Genomic DNA, 18,265 nt, shown 5'->3' with positions numbered 1-18,265 from the left:
TTTATTTATATAGCGCTTTTCCAGACCAGGGTCACAAAGTGCTTAAACAATCAAAACAATACTCAAAATAGTATATACTTTAAAGATCAAGATAATACTGAGAACAACACAGGAGTTCCAGAAAATCAAGGAAAAGCCTGAACAAATAGAAACATCTTAAGATGTAAGACATAAAATAAATATGGTAAAAATATGATTTGAAAGCCAACAAAAAAAAAAATATATAGGATTAATTCAGCAACAGTTGCCGTTTAATATCCATATTAACGTAACTCTTGTGTTATCTTGGGGTCACAGTATTCATTTAAACATGTTAAACCCATATTATTTTTGACCTAAAACACTTTTTTAAAAAGTGTTGTGTTTCATAGCTAAAAAAAAGGCAGAACATGGATGGGTATAATTGGGTGAAAATCACTCTATGCAGTTAAGAATTCAACTCTCGGGCTTCGTTTTCATCACAACCCCCTGCAAGACGCCTTGAAAAGAGTGAGGCCATACATCCCGTTATTATCTTGTCACCCCTCATGGGTGTCAAAGCTTTCTTAATCTCTGAAACCAAAAACAGCTCCTCTCGACGTGGCTTCAGAAGCTTGTGTTAATGCTGTGTAAACATCACCGCTGCTGTTTGCCACTGATTTAGCACATGTTAATATTACATGAGACAGAGGGGCCCTTTGATGATGTAAGTGAACACTCAAAGTAGGGCTTTCCACCTCAGGGAACGGAAGAAGGGCGTAAGGAAGCTCCTTGGAGATTGGTTTCACTTCTACATTTGCAACATTGCTTGGTAGGAATTGAGCAGCTAATTTTTCACCTGTCACGGTGGCGGATTGTTCTACTTTCAAAGGGACAGCTGCCTCCACACCAGTGTGTGAACGGTTGGTGTGAAACACCAAGTCTTTGCCTGATTTGTAATAACTTGTACATGTTTGTTTTTCGGGGCTCCCTTTCTTCTCCTCCCATGCTGTGTGTTGTATGAGCCATTTCTACATCGCTACTACCACCTGCTGACCAATTTTACTTAATGATATTTCAAACGCCAAAAAGGAATACATAAATATAAATGAAATGAAAATAGGGCAATTATACACAATCAAAATATAAGCTTGTTTTCTTTTGGAAAGCCATCTTCCCCTTAAAAAAAGCCTTTCTTTATGTTTAAATTTCAAATAAAGGACATGGACACACAACAAAATAATTGACGATATGTTTTCAATAAAACCGTATCAATAATTGACAGCACTTTAACAATCGCTTTTTTTGGGAGATCTCGGCTATGACCGAGGATGAGAGGATACAGTCACCTCTTTTGAAGCTGATGTTGGGTTTCAAAACAAATGAAAGCAGTTACAACGTTGTCAAAAGTCATGTGGTCTATAATTCTGCAACACTAGAGTCAAGTACTTGAGTCCTTCAAGAAACATCTGTGTTGTTCTCAGTATTATCTTGACCTTTAAAGTATGTATTTATTTTATTTTATTAAGTATTGTTTTGATTTTTTAAGCGCTTTGTGACCCTGGTCTGGAAAAGCGCTATATAAATATAAATAACTTACTTACTTAATATTACAAAATATATCCTTGTTCCTTTAGTATCTCAATATTGTTCCATTTATCGTGATACGTATGTATTGCCAGATTTTTTACCAACTAAATGAGTTGTGACTGAATATATGTAAATAATAATACAAATAATGCCCAAAATCTTATTTACCTTAATTTTCCGATCGTTAAACTTTGTAACCTTACGTTGTTTTACTATTTATTCTTCATTTTTTGTTGTTGCTGCGACTACTTTTGTGTTTCAAACCTCCTACTGAAAGATCTATCAGCCAAGGAGAGACAGTCAATTTTTCACTTATAAAAGAGGAGTCAGGAATTTTCTCGCGGCGCGCTCCCACACATCCATTAAGGGATCTCAGAGTGGATGATAAAGTTTAATATACATGATGGCTGGAGAAGGACTCGCCATCAATGATGAAGGGATGAAGAAAATTGAATGTCTCGTCTGCTTCATGCACATTTGTCAGGCTCTTCAGTGTTATTGAAGTCAACCAGGCAGAACGCTCTATACAAGCTTTAATATGGAAAAGGAGGCGAGTTTTGGAGACACTTCATGTTCTTCATGTTTGTAGAAAACCCCGAGTTGCAAGTTCGAATTCCCCTCGGAGAACTAGGTTTGAGATTTGGTACACCATCATAGTTTTAAATATATATTCGATGATATAAAATATAGCTATTAGAACTAGCACAGTGTTTTAGTGGTTAGCACTACCACCTAAAAAGGTTTATTGTTTGTTCTCCCCATGCATTCTTGGTATAATCCTGGCACTCCAGTTTCTTACTGCAGCCCAAAAACCTCCGGAGGTCGAGTGTCTTCTGTAAAATTCTTCTCTCATCTTACTCTATTTGCTGTGTGTGGTGGGAGACATTTAGAAGACATGAACCGTGTTATATCCATAATGAAATCCTAATTCTGTGGCATTCCTTTTTAAAAAGGGGTCCCTGACCTTCTTCTTTGCACAGTGGTTTAATGGTGGAATCATTTTCACGGACCGACCTTCAGATATAAAACAGCAAAAATTAAATAGCATGACCGGCAACAAAGCGTATCACAAATACATCAAGCAGGATCAGCGGCTGCCCTGGACGGATTTCTTCTGCAGCAAGATGGACCTCCATGGAGCTTTTGTTTCACTCAGTTTAACTAGTTTACAGGATTTGTTCTTCCGCCGTGACTTGTTAAGAGTCAGAGACGAACATGTCTTTGGAGAGAATCCAGTATTTATTTTAAAATAAAACATCTTTTAGACAATAGTAATCAATACAGCTGAACTTTATACATGAGTTCATCTTTCCAGTGCTCTAGAGAGCTACTTGTGTTTTTTATTCAAGGAGACTGACTTGAGGTTTCTGCATATTATCGATCGCCAGCCTGAGTGAAAATCTCTCATTGAATCGCAAATGTCTTGCAGCTGGAGTGAGAATTGTAACATATGTAAGCACTGCTAAGACGTTATGCTGTTACATTATTTAACCCTTGCTTTGTGACCCTGGTCTGGAAAAGCGCTATATAAATAAATATTACTTACTTACTTACTTACTTACTTGTGTTATCTCTGGGTCATGGTGACCCGGAAACCATCTTTACCCAGGCAACAGAAGGGATACCTAATTTTTTGGGGGGGCCTTTCGGGTCATCTTGACCCAGAGATAATACATTGTTTAAGGAATTAAAAATAATAACAGTGAATATTTAATCAATTTTTTTTCCTGGGTTGTTGTTATAAATGCGACATAAAAGTTATAATAATCTTAATGCATGAGTGCAAATTTTTAGGTGGTCCCTTCACCAGAGAGCAATTACTGCCTTCTACAGCATACAGTGATATGCACAACCCCCCCCAATGGTGCACATTTCCTTGTGCTACATTGGTCATGGGAGTTTGTACTCGTAACGACAGCGCACACTGAGAGTTAAATGGGGTGTAATAAACTGGCATTGTGTTGGATGACAAGCATGAACTCACGCTACAGGAGATGGTGGAACTCATCGAGCTTTGAATTAATAAATACACAACTATGTTTGAACCCCCAGATCCGCATCATCCTCGTGCCCTACTCGTCACCCCTTGGACCATTTTAATGAACAAATAAGCAATAATAAGTAGAACACTGCGAGTCAGAAGGTCGACAATGCAAGGAGAAGCAGTCAATCTAAAGTGGTTCATTAACCTAAATGCATATTTAAGACAAGGAATTAAAAACGAGCGCACACAACTTTCTGCATTGCGACCATAACTGAACAAAATATGTACTTCATCGTTCTGTTGCCAGAACTTCCTCTGTCATACCTTTATATATATTTTAAGATGGTTAAATAGGATAGTTCAGTTTAGAATAGAGTGTATTCGTCATGTTTTTAATTTGCCAAACACATTTTCTTTTACTTTAATATACGTGTTACTACTCTTGATGAATGGACCAGGTGGTGTGTGTGTGTGTGTTGGGGTGTGTGTGTGTGCGAGTACAAATGCATTATTTATGACTGACCTCGACAAGCTTGTTGGCATGTTCACGAAACACCTGAGCATACTCCTTGACCTCCTTCTCGTTCCCACTCTTTGCTGCCTCGATAAGCACCAACAGGGGAACATTGGTCTCCAGGAACGAGTCGGAGATGTGGTCCATCACTGCCTTCCTTAGCTGCAGTGAGAAGAAGAAGAAGAAGAAGTGTTCTTGAGCAGCGGCAGTCAAAGTGGAAGTCGAATCATAGACTCACGTTGTCGGCTGTAGCGAAAAAGAACGAGCCTAAACAAGTACCGGTAGGCCCTTGTTTTTTCTAATGAAGGAGCGCTCCGAGCAAAAACAACTTTAATGAATGCCGTGAACTCCTGGTCTGTCAGATGATGGAGGAAGGTAGAAAGGTGCTTTTCATCTCAACTAGAACATTCGGCCCAAATGTTAAAAAAGAAAAAGGATTTCGCTTTTTATTATCGATTGATAATGACTCATATATATTTTTTTATTAGATCATCATATTTTCCAGCACCCAGCCACATTAGCGACGGGGAGAGATTAGTCGTTACTGATTCCGGTGGTGGGGGAGTGTGGAGAAATGATAGTGGTGAATGATTTCCTGGGTCACTGCTTTTTTCTGCACCCTCAGCGTTTCATGCCCACACAAAACTCCTACTACAGCTTCAACCTTGTTGACGCTACATCCTTCACCATTTGTTTTACTACAGGAATATGTTGTAGTCGATTCAACCTACACGGAGTATTTTTAATTAACAGTTTCCTAAAGTTATATCTATTTACAAATATGCTTTGAAAAGGGATCTTAACAATATAGAGATAATTAGTTCACATGTAATGTTGCGGCCTTATTCTATGGATTTATATTTGAGTCCTGATTTTGCACTGACAACCTACTTTAAATATAAAAGTATTAGTGTATTAAAAAATGTGATTTTGCATAAGAATGTATTAACAAGGGAAATATGTTATGATGTGTTTATTAATATATTTCTTCGTGCATTAAATTGACTCACATTTTAATTATTCACTAACACATTTATATATTTAAAAAACAAAAATGTATTTAATTAGGTATTTTTTTTATTTAATTGTTGTTCCTCATTTGAAAATGTTAAAAGAATGTGGATTATTCTCTATACTATATATATATAATTATTTGCATTTTAATCATTTTAACAATACACGTAAAAGTAGTAAAAGTTTGTTCGGACCTTTCTTCAGTAAACATTCAGGCGTATGTGGGTATTTGTGAGTCTACATTAAAATGAAACAAATTAGAGATATACTCTGTTCAAATTTGTTTATTTCATTAAGACAATAAGAGCCTTTGAAAAAAATCTGAATTGGTGAAAAAGAGCTCATGAAACTTTCATTGTGTCTCTAAACAAATGTTTCACAAAAGAAAACTTATTTTAAATATTAAATAATATCTATGAAGAGATTGAAGCAGCTGTTTCGCCTTAACACAATAACCTCCAACCACTGAAAGCAGCTGCACTCATTAACAAACTAATAGCGTGAACGGAAATGACTTCAGTGTTCTGTAGAAGACGGGGGGGAAAACAAAGATGGAGACATATGAGGCAGTGGCGCACAGGGAACTCCTGGAATCAGCCATCAGTCATAAAAGAGCCGGGAGAGACGACAGAACAAATGCATTTATTTTAGACGAATGGCAGAAAGGGAGAACACATGGCTCATTTTGAGCAACTTTGTCTTGGTTACCTTTTGAATACCAATGAAGAGGAGGAGAGGAGTGTAGTTCAAACACGTATTTATATCATCCAAACACTGTTGCGGCTATTTGGGCTTTTGCTTTTCATCCATCATACAGTGTTGTATACTAAATAAAAGGTCGGTATCATTTACCCTGGACATGGGGATTCTTGACGTACCTGTTTTATACTCAAGTGAATTGTTTTGTGGGTACTTAGTACTTTTACCCCAGTAAATTGGATTTAAAATATATAACATATGATTGATGATGTAACTGTTGAAAGCTTGCCTTCCTGTTTGTCCTTGAATAACTGTTCAAGATTTTCCTGTCATCTAGTTCCCATCTAGCATTAAAAACAACAAATGAAGAGGAATGTAATTAATCTGATTGTATCGTTTCTCGTTTAATTAGTTTCAGTTTATTTCACTGTTGATCTTGAGTTTCAGATGACAAAACCTGATATTTGTGAAATAGAAATATGGACGTTTGTGTTATTTATCACCACTTTTCTACGAAAAGGTCTGTGGTATGTGTGTAAAACTACTTCATTAGGTTTGAAATAAATGATTTTTTCGTCTCGCTCTCCAGGTATAAAGCCGACAATGATACAAAAGGTATGTTATGTTTCACTTTTGTTACATTTGGGATGTTGCAGTAATATATTTGAATCGTTGAGAATCAAATCTACGATATAATGTACGTGTTTTTATTAGCAAAATAGTTTTTTCATCACAAAACAAATCTAAAATCAACCTGCTATTTGTTTTAAGTTTGTTTGTTTTTTTACAATTGATGATGGGAATAATTATCTTATCTTTAAAAACATATTCATAGCTCACTATCAAGATTAAGGGAAATTATTAACCTAACTCTCCTGATTCAAATGTTGAATTATTCCTCTTCAAGATGCAGTAAGTCCCTTATTATGACCATGTTTTGAACTTATTACTTTATAAAGTTCTCCCCTGAAATCTCAGCAAATGAGAGGTTACGAGAGCGGAGTCCATTATGACGTAATAATGGCTTCACTCATCCTCCAGCCAGCTGTACCCACGCCTCGCTTTGTTTATACAACAAGTCCCCTAAAGGTGGCCTTCCGGGATTGATGATGCGCGGTGATAAACCTCAACAAATAAATTCAAGAGACACTTAAATCAACACATTAGCTGGCCTTTAAAATAAATAGAATTAAAAAATACATTTTGTACCACACAGGCCACATGCAATTACTTAGTGGTTTGGATTACAAATTATTTTCAGTCGAGAGCAGGGTTTCCTAATAAGGTTAACAATAAATCTAGTTTCTAAGAATGTGCTGACACAGCAATTAGCATCATAATGATCTCTGTTAAGTTTCACCTTCTCCCATCACACAAGAGACGAGGGGTTACTGTCTCTTCGAGTATGTCGTCTTGTGCCTCCTCTATTAGGAGTTGAAACATTGACTTGTTCATGAATAACACAATTCTGCTTCCCACTGAAAGTTGAACATCTCCACACAGCACGGCTGATTTCCTACCATGTTGACATGATTACAGTATCAAGGGTTTAGACAATGCCTCCGATGTGTAAACTAACCCTCCCTCCTAATCTGGGAACTCAAACAGACCGCCCATTCTGTCAAGCCGAAGCCTGAGTCAATAGAACAACCTGTCACAGTCAACAGCCAGCCTGTCAGACGTGCCTCTGAATGTTTCTCCCAGGATCTCCTGGTGGCGAAGTTTGAAGAATACTCCTTACAAAGTAAGACAATGTAATGGTTGACGGGAATTATTACCTGTCGACGCAGGTCCCTCGTCTTTTTGGTCATCTTGTCGATAGCCGAGTTCAGCGGGTCGCCTTTCTCCTTTCTCCCGGTCTGTAAGGAATAAGAAAATAAATGAATAATAAGTAGCCACTGCAATTATTCCTACAATGGCCAAAATAAATTTCCATGCATGGTATTGATACATGACATACATACATATTACAGAACAAAACTTGTGGAGGAAAGCTTACTGGCAAGCTATACTTTTTATTTCCATTTTGTCACTTTCGTTACATACACACTTCTTCAAGTGGTTCTAAGAAGTGACGGATCATTAACCTTTTCACTAAAGAAGAAAAAGGCTCATGTAGACAATGTTCACTATCTGATCTCACGTTCATTCATAAAGCATCAACTCAACCATAAACACATGATGGATAACAAATAAACATTTTAGTCTCATTTTGTGTTGTGGAATCACATTTGAAAATAAGGATACCCCATTGATGTTGAATTGTTTTTTATTCTATATGGTGCCAAAGTGGTACTAAAAGATGCTCAAACAATTGTCTGAAGACTGTGTTGAAAGTTATTGAATAATAAAACAACAAGCATTTTTCTTGAGTTTTTATTTGTATTCTCTCCCTTTTATTTTGACAATGTCAATCAGATTGATTGTTCCTTTGGTAGTATTTGGTATTGGTATTATTAATTATATTCAATGTAACAAACCCTGAGTTTTGTATATTTTAGGGACATTTGTTTGCCTGTTTGAACAGGGTAAACGGTGCAAAACAAAGGCACCACGATAAACCATCAGTGCTTTTCTGTCAGGTTTAGAAACTGACCTACAACTATTTAAACAAAGAATAGAAATCAGATTTACACAAGTAAGAAAGCAAAACAGTCTGAATCCTTTCTTCAGCATAGAGCTGTTAGTTCGCTGTTATATCTCTGTCGCAGTTTTCACAAGCTATGAGTTATCAGACTCCAAAGGTTCCCACCAAATACAAGCTTGGATGAGTTACTATCACTCAAGGTCAGAGGCACCTGGCACGAACACTATCACTATTCCTGACATTCGTCTTTCAACAGCAGTAATAAAAACACCAGCAGTGATAATATTATAATATTAATATGTGTGGTTAAGTAAATCTATATGGTATTCAGGACTTTTCCCATCATTGGTTACTACTGTTAATGTCAGAAGTGGTGCTATTATGGTACAAAGTTGTAGTACATTTCCCTAGTGAAGTGTGGATGTTTTGTTATTAGTCATTGTAAAATATGTTTTGCTTTTCAGGTTTTCTCTAAAGAGAGAAGCCGTCTGGTGATGTTCATACGTACCTGCCTGAAAACAATGGCTTTTGGTGTCGAACAAACACGCATTATTGCAATGGCATTGAACTGGAACATATGTTAAGAGTTGATTGCATCAATCTATTAATATCCTACGCGTGTTGTTATGTGTTCTGGTCAAGAGGAAAACAATCGTTTGTTTGTCCGTCTCCGTATTAGCCTCGGAGGTCTCTGCCAAAGCAGATGCCATGGAAACATTAATCATTATGATGCCAACAGTACTCATCCAATTAAGGTACCTAAGGTATGAACTCCCTGCCAAGTATTAAAAAAGGACATTTACTGGGACGTTTTGAAGGACAGTTTGAAAATGATCACTTATTTATATTTAAGTTTAATCAAATAAATGGTCACAACGGCTGAAACATTCTCTGATTTATATTTGTATAACTACTGAAAAACTAGTTTCACTTTTTATCATTTTAAGAAAATGTCAGAAAAACCTGAGGGTAGTTCAGAAGAAGTATATGATCTTATCATACTCAGGCTCTATCTGCTTCTAGGATTACAAAAGTCGAGATGTTTTGTGCAAGAGTAAGAGTTTTATCTACGTTTACGGATACAAATTAGTTATGGTACGCATCATCAGGAGCACTCAAAACAGTGGTGATATTTGATGGGGCGGTCTGTACTTCTCCCATTTTAAGTGAATTACTTCCATATGATGAATTTTGTAAACAAGATTCCTCATGAGGATGAGTCAGGTTTGCTCAGTCAGAAATGTGCTAGTTAGAAAAGGTTGACTAAAAGTTTGACTCATTCACTCCAGGAAGAGAGAGCATAGAAGACACATCTTTAGCTGTTACCTTGGTATCTATCCGTCTGCCTTAGATACCGAAGGTGGTGCGCACCATTTAAAAAACTGGTGGTGATACATCACGCACACATTAAGCCCGACAACACCACTTTCTGTGTCTTACCTCATTGCCTAAAAGAATAAATGTGAACTCGCCAAAACCAACTTCTTTAGAATCAAATGTATTTTACTCTACAAAACCATTAGCACCTGACGGTTTGCATTCATTCTTACTAGATGATGTTAGCTATACAGCACTTCTGGTGAAGATGTCGCACGCTAACAGCACTCCTGGTGAAGATGTCGCGCGCTAATAGACGGGCTGCTCCGCATTTTCATTATGCAAAGGTGTGAAATGTAGCTCATAGTTTTCAGCAAATCTGACTTTTAATCACATTGGAACACCTGTTAAGACACCTCACCATGGATGAAGTAAATGCTTTTGATCTGGTAAAGTACTTCTTTCTCTCGTGTATCAAGTAAGAAGCAGATACCACAGAATAATTAAGTCGAGAATATGAATAAATAAACCAGTGAAGTGGTAGCTAGTGCTTCAGCCACACAGCAAGAACACTGTGGTTAGAATCTCAGCTTGATGCTGCACTAGCGGAGGAAAATAGTCCTTTCTATCACTATAGAGTGTGTATTTTCCCTGTCTGCCAGCGTGGAGTTTCATCCAACACTCTGTTTTTTATATCAATATGTGGCCTTTTTTACTGCTGGAACAAAATGTTAATTGAATAAGCACAAAGAACTGCGGCCAACAAAATAAAAAAAATGATTTAAATAAAAATCGGTTTATTCGCAAAACAGAAAATCATAAGACCGACCGGTGAATCAGAGATAAGTGTCGGATACAAATGGGGACGGTGAAGCATTCAGTCTCATTGTCTAGGAGGATCAATGTGTTAAATGATATCAATTCCGGCTCTTTGTCAATTCAATTAGGCCGAAGCGAGGGGTACAATTACTGTCCAATGTGGTTACACCGTCTGCAGCCGGCTGAGGAGGAAGGTGAGCCGATAACGAGAGGTTGAGTTAGCGCCTGTGCAGCTGAGGTCTGACTGTTGTGGTTACATGTTGGCCGCCGTACCACCAGATAATGGCTCGCTAGATCCTCATTAAGATACATTGTGCTCTCTCAACTGTGCTGGAACAAATGGACCAATCTAAATTGTTCTCATTAAGTGGTACCTAAATATGTGTAGCAGAGACAATCGGCCGACTTGATCGGATGATACCGCGTAGTAGTAAAAAACAATTCATGCTTTACGAAGAAGTAGAATTAAAAAAAAAGAAAACCTTCCCATCTCGGTAACAATTAAGTAAGTAAAAACCTAAAACAGGCTCTTCTTACTTAGTCTGTCGTAGCTAGTGGCTAGAGTAAGCGCAGCAACAGGCTCCTCTCCATGCACTGCAGAACTGAACATTTTAAGACATCCTTTGTTTTTTTTTTCAATTAGATGTTAAAACAGAACTCTCCCTCATGCTTTTTGTCGGCAACTCTTGAATGATTTATTCAGGTTTTTTTGTATGTATTTATTTGATTGTATTTAAATGTATTTATGGGTGTTTAAATGGATGGATGTGTTATTGCTGCTGGACAAATGATTTTTTTCCTCCAGGGATCAATAAAGTATCCATCCGTCCATCCATCCATCCATCTTTACCACAGTAAAAGATGGTGGTGGGACTAAATGGTCTGTGCATGTGCATCCATACATTGAATTAATTTAACATGAAGATGATACTTTATCAGGACTAGTGACAACAAACTCTGGAACGAGGGAACACAATTTCTGTTGTTTTTTTTCCATCTGGCCACTAGCATTTATGTAAAAGAAAGTGGTGTCACAATGGTGACAAATTTTGTGACCCATCCCTATTCTTTGATAGCAAGATACATTTCGGGAAATCTTTGGTCCTGCTGAGGAAGATATACAGAAGTAATTTCTGTGTAACCACTGAAGGTCACAGCAAAAGGCAGCCCTATGGGGGACCATGAGAGCAGCCCGAGGGTGGTTTTGTAAAAAAACATCTGTTAAAGTTAAAATGTATGTTTCCTACATTGCACGAGCAACGTCACATTAAAATCATGCATCATGTATGACGATCAATTATTAAATATGCCGCTCTCCACCAACTCCACACCACCCAGTCTGTGTCATTCCGACGCTAGAGACCCTCCTTCTAGATGCTTGAGAATAAACTTGAACTTTTCGAACTAATTCACTTCCCACTAGGTAGAGTATGCTTGTGTTCTAGGGTTCATTTGGAGACCTCTCTTCCATGATATCTCATGTTGTATCAATAACAACGCTCTATGAGCCGCGCAGCACATCATTTATCATTATTGCACTCAAGAACAGAACAGCAGGGACATAAGCCTTCTGGCACAAGCTCACTAATGTTTAATGGCTATTGTCGTTTTGCTTACTTCTCTCATTACACAGACTCATGTTAGACTAGGGGCCTGTCACTGGCTTTTAGCATCTGTAGCCTAGTTGGCTGTGAATAGGAGGGCCCATATGGGATATCATCACGCTTAGTCTCGGTATGAAATGAGCAGTTTAGTAGGAATAGAGTAAACAAAATGAGCTCTGAATGGATGCCAGTGCGGCGCATGGTGCATTACTTTGATAAGGATAAAAGGACAAATTAAATTGAATACTTTAATGATTACATAGTTAGCGCGATGGCAGCAAGATGGTTGCGGGTTTACTTCGTGTTGAAGGGGATTGATCGGGAAATTGGGGAAATTGTCCATAGGTATGGGTGTGTGTGGATGGTTGTGTGTCTTTGTGTCGCCTGCGACAGACTGGCGTCCTGTCCAGGTTGTCCCCCGACTCTCGCCTAAAGAAGCTGGGATATGCTCCAGGCCCCCCCAGGCGACCCTCACTAGACATGTAATTATACATCGAGTGATGATAGTTAAATGTCAAGGGGAAAAAAACACAGGAGGAGAAATAGTTAAATATTGAAGACACTTGGCTTTAAGGTGCTAGGAGCATGGTTTAAAAATAAAAATAAAACGTCTGTCTCGTTATCAGACAGAGAGAAAGAGAAGAGGATTAAAAAAAAAAAAAAAGTCTAGTCCTGCAGCAGCAGTTCGGGGAGCTCAAGCAATGCTGCCTGTATCCTCCCTGAACTGAATAGCAAGTAGCTCGCCAGGGACGGACCAATAGGAGGGCAGCAGAAGAGCTGGGTAGGAAGGGAGGGAAGGCTGGGAATAGGTTGGAGAGGGTGAGAAAATGAGAGTGGTGTGATATCTGCAATAGCAGAACTGTAGTGGGGTTGGGGAGGGTTGCAAGTCAATGGGGTGCGAAGAGGTATCATTGATGTATTTTTGTTTCACTGCGGAGCGACCAGAGGACGTTTATCACATATAAACTCAGCTGTGCATGTTTTGGAAATGATTTAACGGTTCACAGGTGCTTATGTTGAAGGTATTTGGCAGACGTATCAAGATGTCAGTCATGGTTTCCTTAAACACAATAAGTCCAGTCTAATAGTGTTTCTTCAGATTGCATCAGCGCATGTTGTCAACCAGCAGGGATAAGAGCTGCTGAAAAAGAGACGGATAATAAATAGTAGCTTCTAGTTCATATTTTTGGGAGGCACTCTTTATTTGTGACAGAAAATTAGTGTTTTAACCATAAAAAAATATAGAATAGTTAGCTAGTTGTTGTTTTAAAACAACGTACTTAATTAACTTCATTGTGTAGATGTTGTGCATCAGGTTTGAAATCATCTCAACATTAGAAGATTGAATAACCAGCGTTTTTACAATCGTATTACCCCCCCAAAAAACCCCATACACCCCTTTGCAATTGATAAAGAGAGCTGGAATTATAATAATCCCCCTCACTATTAAGGGTAGCATACAGGGTTTAAATTCCACCAAAATCTGACATGTTTGACTTTCCTACCTTAAAAATTCATTGAGAGATCAGTGGACTACAAGCTCATTTAAAAGCACATTTGCTGAGCAGTTTGGGAGTATATATATATATACATATATACAGTATATATATGGAAAGATTGCTGTACTGTATGGTTCAGTTCAACGGCTTTGATGAACACGCTGGAAAAAAAACAAAACACTAAGTGGATCACGTGATGCTTGCTGCCCTGACACAATACATTTACACTTCTTTCACTGCCAACACCAGCCAATATGCAGGCATCAAGGCTTTCCTTAGAGTGTTCTATTTCTTCTTCTATTTTTTTTGGTGTTGTTGTTAACTAGCGTCCCTGCAGCATTAACATAGATTTTTAAACCCTGAAAAAAAACATGCTAAGCACCCCAACGACTCCATTTAATTCCCCCTAAAGCTAACCACGTGGACAACTACTACTCAACATCCATCACTGGCAATTAAATCGGAGCTCCAACAATATGCGCTGGATAAAAGTGGTAGGAGACAATTTTTCTGTGTATATTACAAATATGACGATGAGTTTGTACTTTCTGCGTGTGATTAAAACCGTCTCAACCACTTTTGCTGAGAAAACAGGGTTTTTGTTAACGACCATTTGCTGTTGGTACAACTGTGACACCAGAGGGGCTCAAAAGAATGATATATTTGTTTTTCTGTAAACCAGGATAATGATGACTCAAGCTGGTCTTGTGGTTTTGATACAGTGTGTAGGTAGCACTAATCAGGGATTAGGGTGGGTTTGGGGGGAAAGAAGAGGTCCTTCTGTCTGACAGCAAATCACAGCCGGCACTCAACAGATAATGCGACATTGCAAGAATGACATGAGTGTGGCTTAGCACGCCACAAAGGTGGAACCGGGGCGCGCACATAGCAAGAAATAAACAATAACATATTTCCTTGTGGTAATGATACAGTCTGCAGCAGCTTCAAAAGAAGCTCAGGCTGGCTGAGCGGGTGAGAAGATTACATCTTTCATCAGCCTTTCATGTGGGCTTTGTCGGTCTGGCCAAGGAGCATCATAAAGCTCCTAATAGCAGTAGTGTTGCTGCTATTAGGAGCTCGGAACAAAAAAAATGGGGAACCAGAAGCATACCGGGGTATAGTGCGAAATACCACTGATGAGCACAGTCAGGGTGTCGTTCAAAGGTGTGTGTCAATTGATGCCATTTAATAGGTCACACTTTTCCCCTCACGACCTGTCTTAGGATGTGTCATCTGTGATCTGCATCAGCAACTTTAGTCAAGAGTTGATAGTAACCACCAGGCATATGATTTATATAAATGTTAACCTAAAAATTGGGCGTTGTTAAAGGACCGGCAGGTGAATAAATCCAACAGAATTAGGATTTGAATTATCCATAAAGTCTGGCCAGGAAATGTTTTCTGGAAACAAAAGCTATTCAATAATAACAAGACTATAATATAATGGAACTAGAAAAGCACAGAGACAACACACATCTACTCCAATGGGCTCCTGTCAAAGAACTGCAGTATCCGATATAAACAACAAAAACTTGTGATTCCATAACTGGCTCACTCTTAGTACACGGCCGTGGGACCAGAACATACGGGTTGGTGTTTTACTTTCTCCGCCCTCGAACTGGACTTGAACTGGAGGGAAATCTCCATTAGGCTACGTTGCTGGGTGCATTTCGGGTGCCGGATGTGACTCTCATACCCCAAATTCCAGTTGCTAGTCTTCAATTTTTGGCACCTTTAGGGTCATCCCTCGGCTTGGGATACAGTCATCTCCTCAACCTATTAAACCACTAGTAGAGTCCAGATAAAGGGCTTGGATTCGTGATAGGCCAGGGACGATTCATTAACAGTGTTTTTACTTTCAGAGCTTGATGGTTGAAACTGTTGGCTTTAAATGATGGGAGATTTCATTGATAATTGCCAATGAAATATCAAGCCAATCAATCCTGTGTTTGTCTTATGTCCAGACCCTTTAGAGTTCTTCAATTTTAAGTAGTTTCAAATGTATATTGCTTTTGATTGTATAAGCGCTTTGTGACCGTGGTCTAGATAGGCCCCTTACAAATAACTATCTAGTGGGTTTTGAAAATAAGGACAATCCTTTTCAAGGCTTCATCAGCATATGCTCCAATAACATGTATTGAATTCAATGACCTTTTAAAACAGTTTTAGCAACACACATAAGACACAATTATAAAGCTGTATTATTATTTATGTAAGCCTTATCAAATGCTTACACACGTTAGTTCCACTTATTTAAAGGGCAAACAGGCATTGTTCAGAGTGCTATGAGCAACTGTAAGATAACATCACAACTATTGTTTTGATTGTTTAAGCGCTTTGTGACCGTGGTCTAGAAAAGCGCTATATAAATAAATATTACTTACTTACTTACATTATTATTTTGTTAATAGTTTAATATCAATTCTAAAGGAAGCTTCGGAGACACACAACATTAGCCATATCCATATGTACAGTATATGACTGTGTGTCAATGGACATGCGTGTTTTACATACACTTACACTTTTGCTGACCTGAACACTGGGGCAGAGTGCCAAAGCTCTTAAAGACTGAAAACTGATGGTCTGGATGTTCTCATCTCCTGTTCGCTGTGTCAAGTCATTATAGTGAACCAAGTCATTAGCTGATGGTGTAGTCATCCATTACTGCCGGGAGGTAGCAAATGTGACGCTGAGATTATACAGACATACACGTCATGCATTGGTGCCTCATATAAATATATATATATATATATATATATATATATATATATATATATATATATATCTGCTTTATTTATGTTTGTTTCACCAACTTATCACTTGTTTTAATGGAAATCACCATTTTACTACATATATATTTTACTGTAACCGAACACCGACATTATCTATGTCATTGTGTGATCATTGTGTGATCGCTCAGAACCACAAAAAGACAATCTGAGAGAGTATGATGTTATATATCACATTTTTCAAATGCATTCAATTTAATTCAATTCAATTTTAGTTGAATTTAAGTGTCTAATCATAACAAAGTTATCTCAAGACACTTTACAGTTGACGTAAGACTATAGTGGATAAGGAAAAACAAATCCCAGATACTAGTATTAAGTGCATTTTTGATGCAATTAACACTGACTTGTGGTATAAAGGTTTACTGAGGTGCAAGGATAAGAATCAGGTCGCGTTTGTATAATACTGCACAGTATTAAGTGCTTAACCACGGACTGAACAAACAAAGCCCACTACATCCAAGACACTGATGCACATCCTTATTTTATCTTTATCTTATTTATTGTAATTCAACGATCATGATGAGCAAAAGATGTTAGAGAGAGGTTGTTTTTTTTACTTTTCAACATGTGAATTAGAATTGGTCTTTCATACTCAACTCTTATGATATACTTTTCATCAGTTATCACTGTCAGGTAGTTCCTTTAAAGGTCAACTAATGTCAAACTCCAACCCTCTTGACTCACTCCCATGTTTCAGATGTTAAAGTCTTTCTCTCCCTCATCATGACCACGTTTTGAACATATCGCTTTATAAAGTTCTTTCTGTCAGAATAATCGGCGAACAAAAGGTTATGAGAGCGGAGTCCATTATGACTCAATAATGGCTTCACTCCTCCTCATGCCAGCTGTCATCCCACCCTACTTTGTTTATACAACAAGTCCCTTGGTGGTGGAGACTTCCAGGATTGATGATGCGCAGTGACAAACCCATTACCTAGTATTATTGACTAATCACAGCAGAGCGAGTGGGTGCGTTTATGGTAAACAAAATTTAATCTCCAGAAAAACGAAAAGTTTTCATTAGGCCGGGTTTAAGATCATTTTGTAACGTAAATATTTAAATCAAAAGAGTTTTGTGCAAACAGACACATACTGATGCGTTGGGAGTAACGCTTTACTGTAAGTACGTTATTGATTAAGCGATTATTGTGAAGTTTACATTTTTTGATTAGTTCACTGTTGTCCGCTCTTTACTTTATTTGATTAGTTGGGTTTTTTTTAAACAGTGTTGTTGTTAAAAAAAATTATAGGTTTGTTTGATCAGTAGGAAAATAAAGAAAAGATTACTTTTGTGTGTTTAACTTCCTAGAGGGGAAAATAAATTGGTCGAGTATCGAATAAAAATTGGTATTGGCCACAAAAAATATTGATTTTGTTTTATTTGTTTTTACCTTTTGTCTGAATTGATAAATCACAGCATCCAAACTTACACTGGCCCATTATTACTTACTTACTTACTTACTTACTTACACTTGGTAAATTTGACTTTCTAGTAGTTACTGTGAAAGTAGCAAATATTTTAAAGTAGCAGTTACTTTTTTAAAATAAGTAACTAAGTTACTATTCTAGAGTAACTTACCCAGCACAGCTGATGAGTACAATATATCTATTTAAGAGGGACTTAAATTTAAACATTAGTTGCCCTTTAAAAACCACTCACAGCAGAGTAGGCGCCTACTCTGTTGTGAGTGGGCGGTAATTGAGGTTTCGGAGTGACAGATTCAGATAAGAGCAAGATATTTATAACATTTTTCAATCCAAAATTATTTTAGTTTCCGGAGAAGTGGGAACATTATTTTTTTGGTACAGTAACGTCAAGACGAAAACATCGAACTAAGCAGGCGACAATAACACAGTATGTGCATGATGCATGATGGGAGACTGCTGG

General features: G+C 37.8%; 1 protein-coding gene across 1 annotated transcript in view; it reads right to left on the bottom strand.

Moving 5' to 3' along the window:
- ctnna2 (catenin (cadherin-associated protein), alpha 2) overlaps positions 1 to 18,265 on the bottom strand; it is a 127,484-nt gene that overhangs the window by 48,592 nt on the left and 60,627 nt on the right. The window contains exons 8-9 of the mRNA XM_087806512.1: positions 7,538 to 7,618; positions 4,056 to 4,208 (exon numbers count right to left, since the gene is read on the bottom strand). Of these exons, the coding sequence (XP_087662638.1) occupies positions 4,056 to 4,208; positions 7,538 to 7,618 (234 nt within the window). The remainder of the gene's footprint in view (positions 1 to 4,055; positions 4,209 to 7,537; positions 7,619 to 18,265) is intronic.

Source organism: Callionymus lyra, chromosome 1, assembly GCF_982586985.1.
Source record: "Callionymus lyra chromosome 1, fCalLyr1.hap1.1, whole genome shotgun sequence".
NCBI classification, from domain to species: Eukaryota; Metazoa; Chordata; class Actinopteri; order Syngnathiformes; family Callionymidae; genus Callionymus; species Callionymus lyra.
The sequence above is the reverse complement of the archived record's forward strand: the minus strand, read 5'-3'. Positions and strand labels throughout refer to the sequence as shown.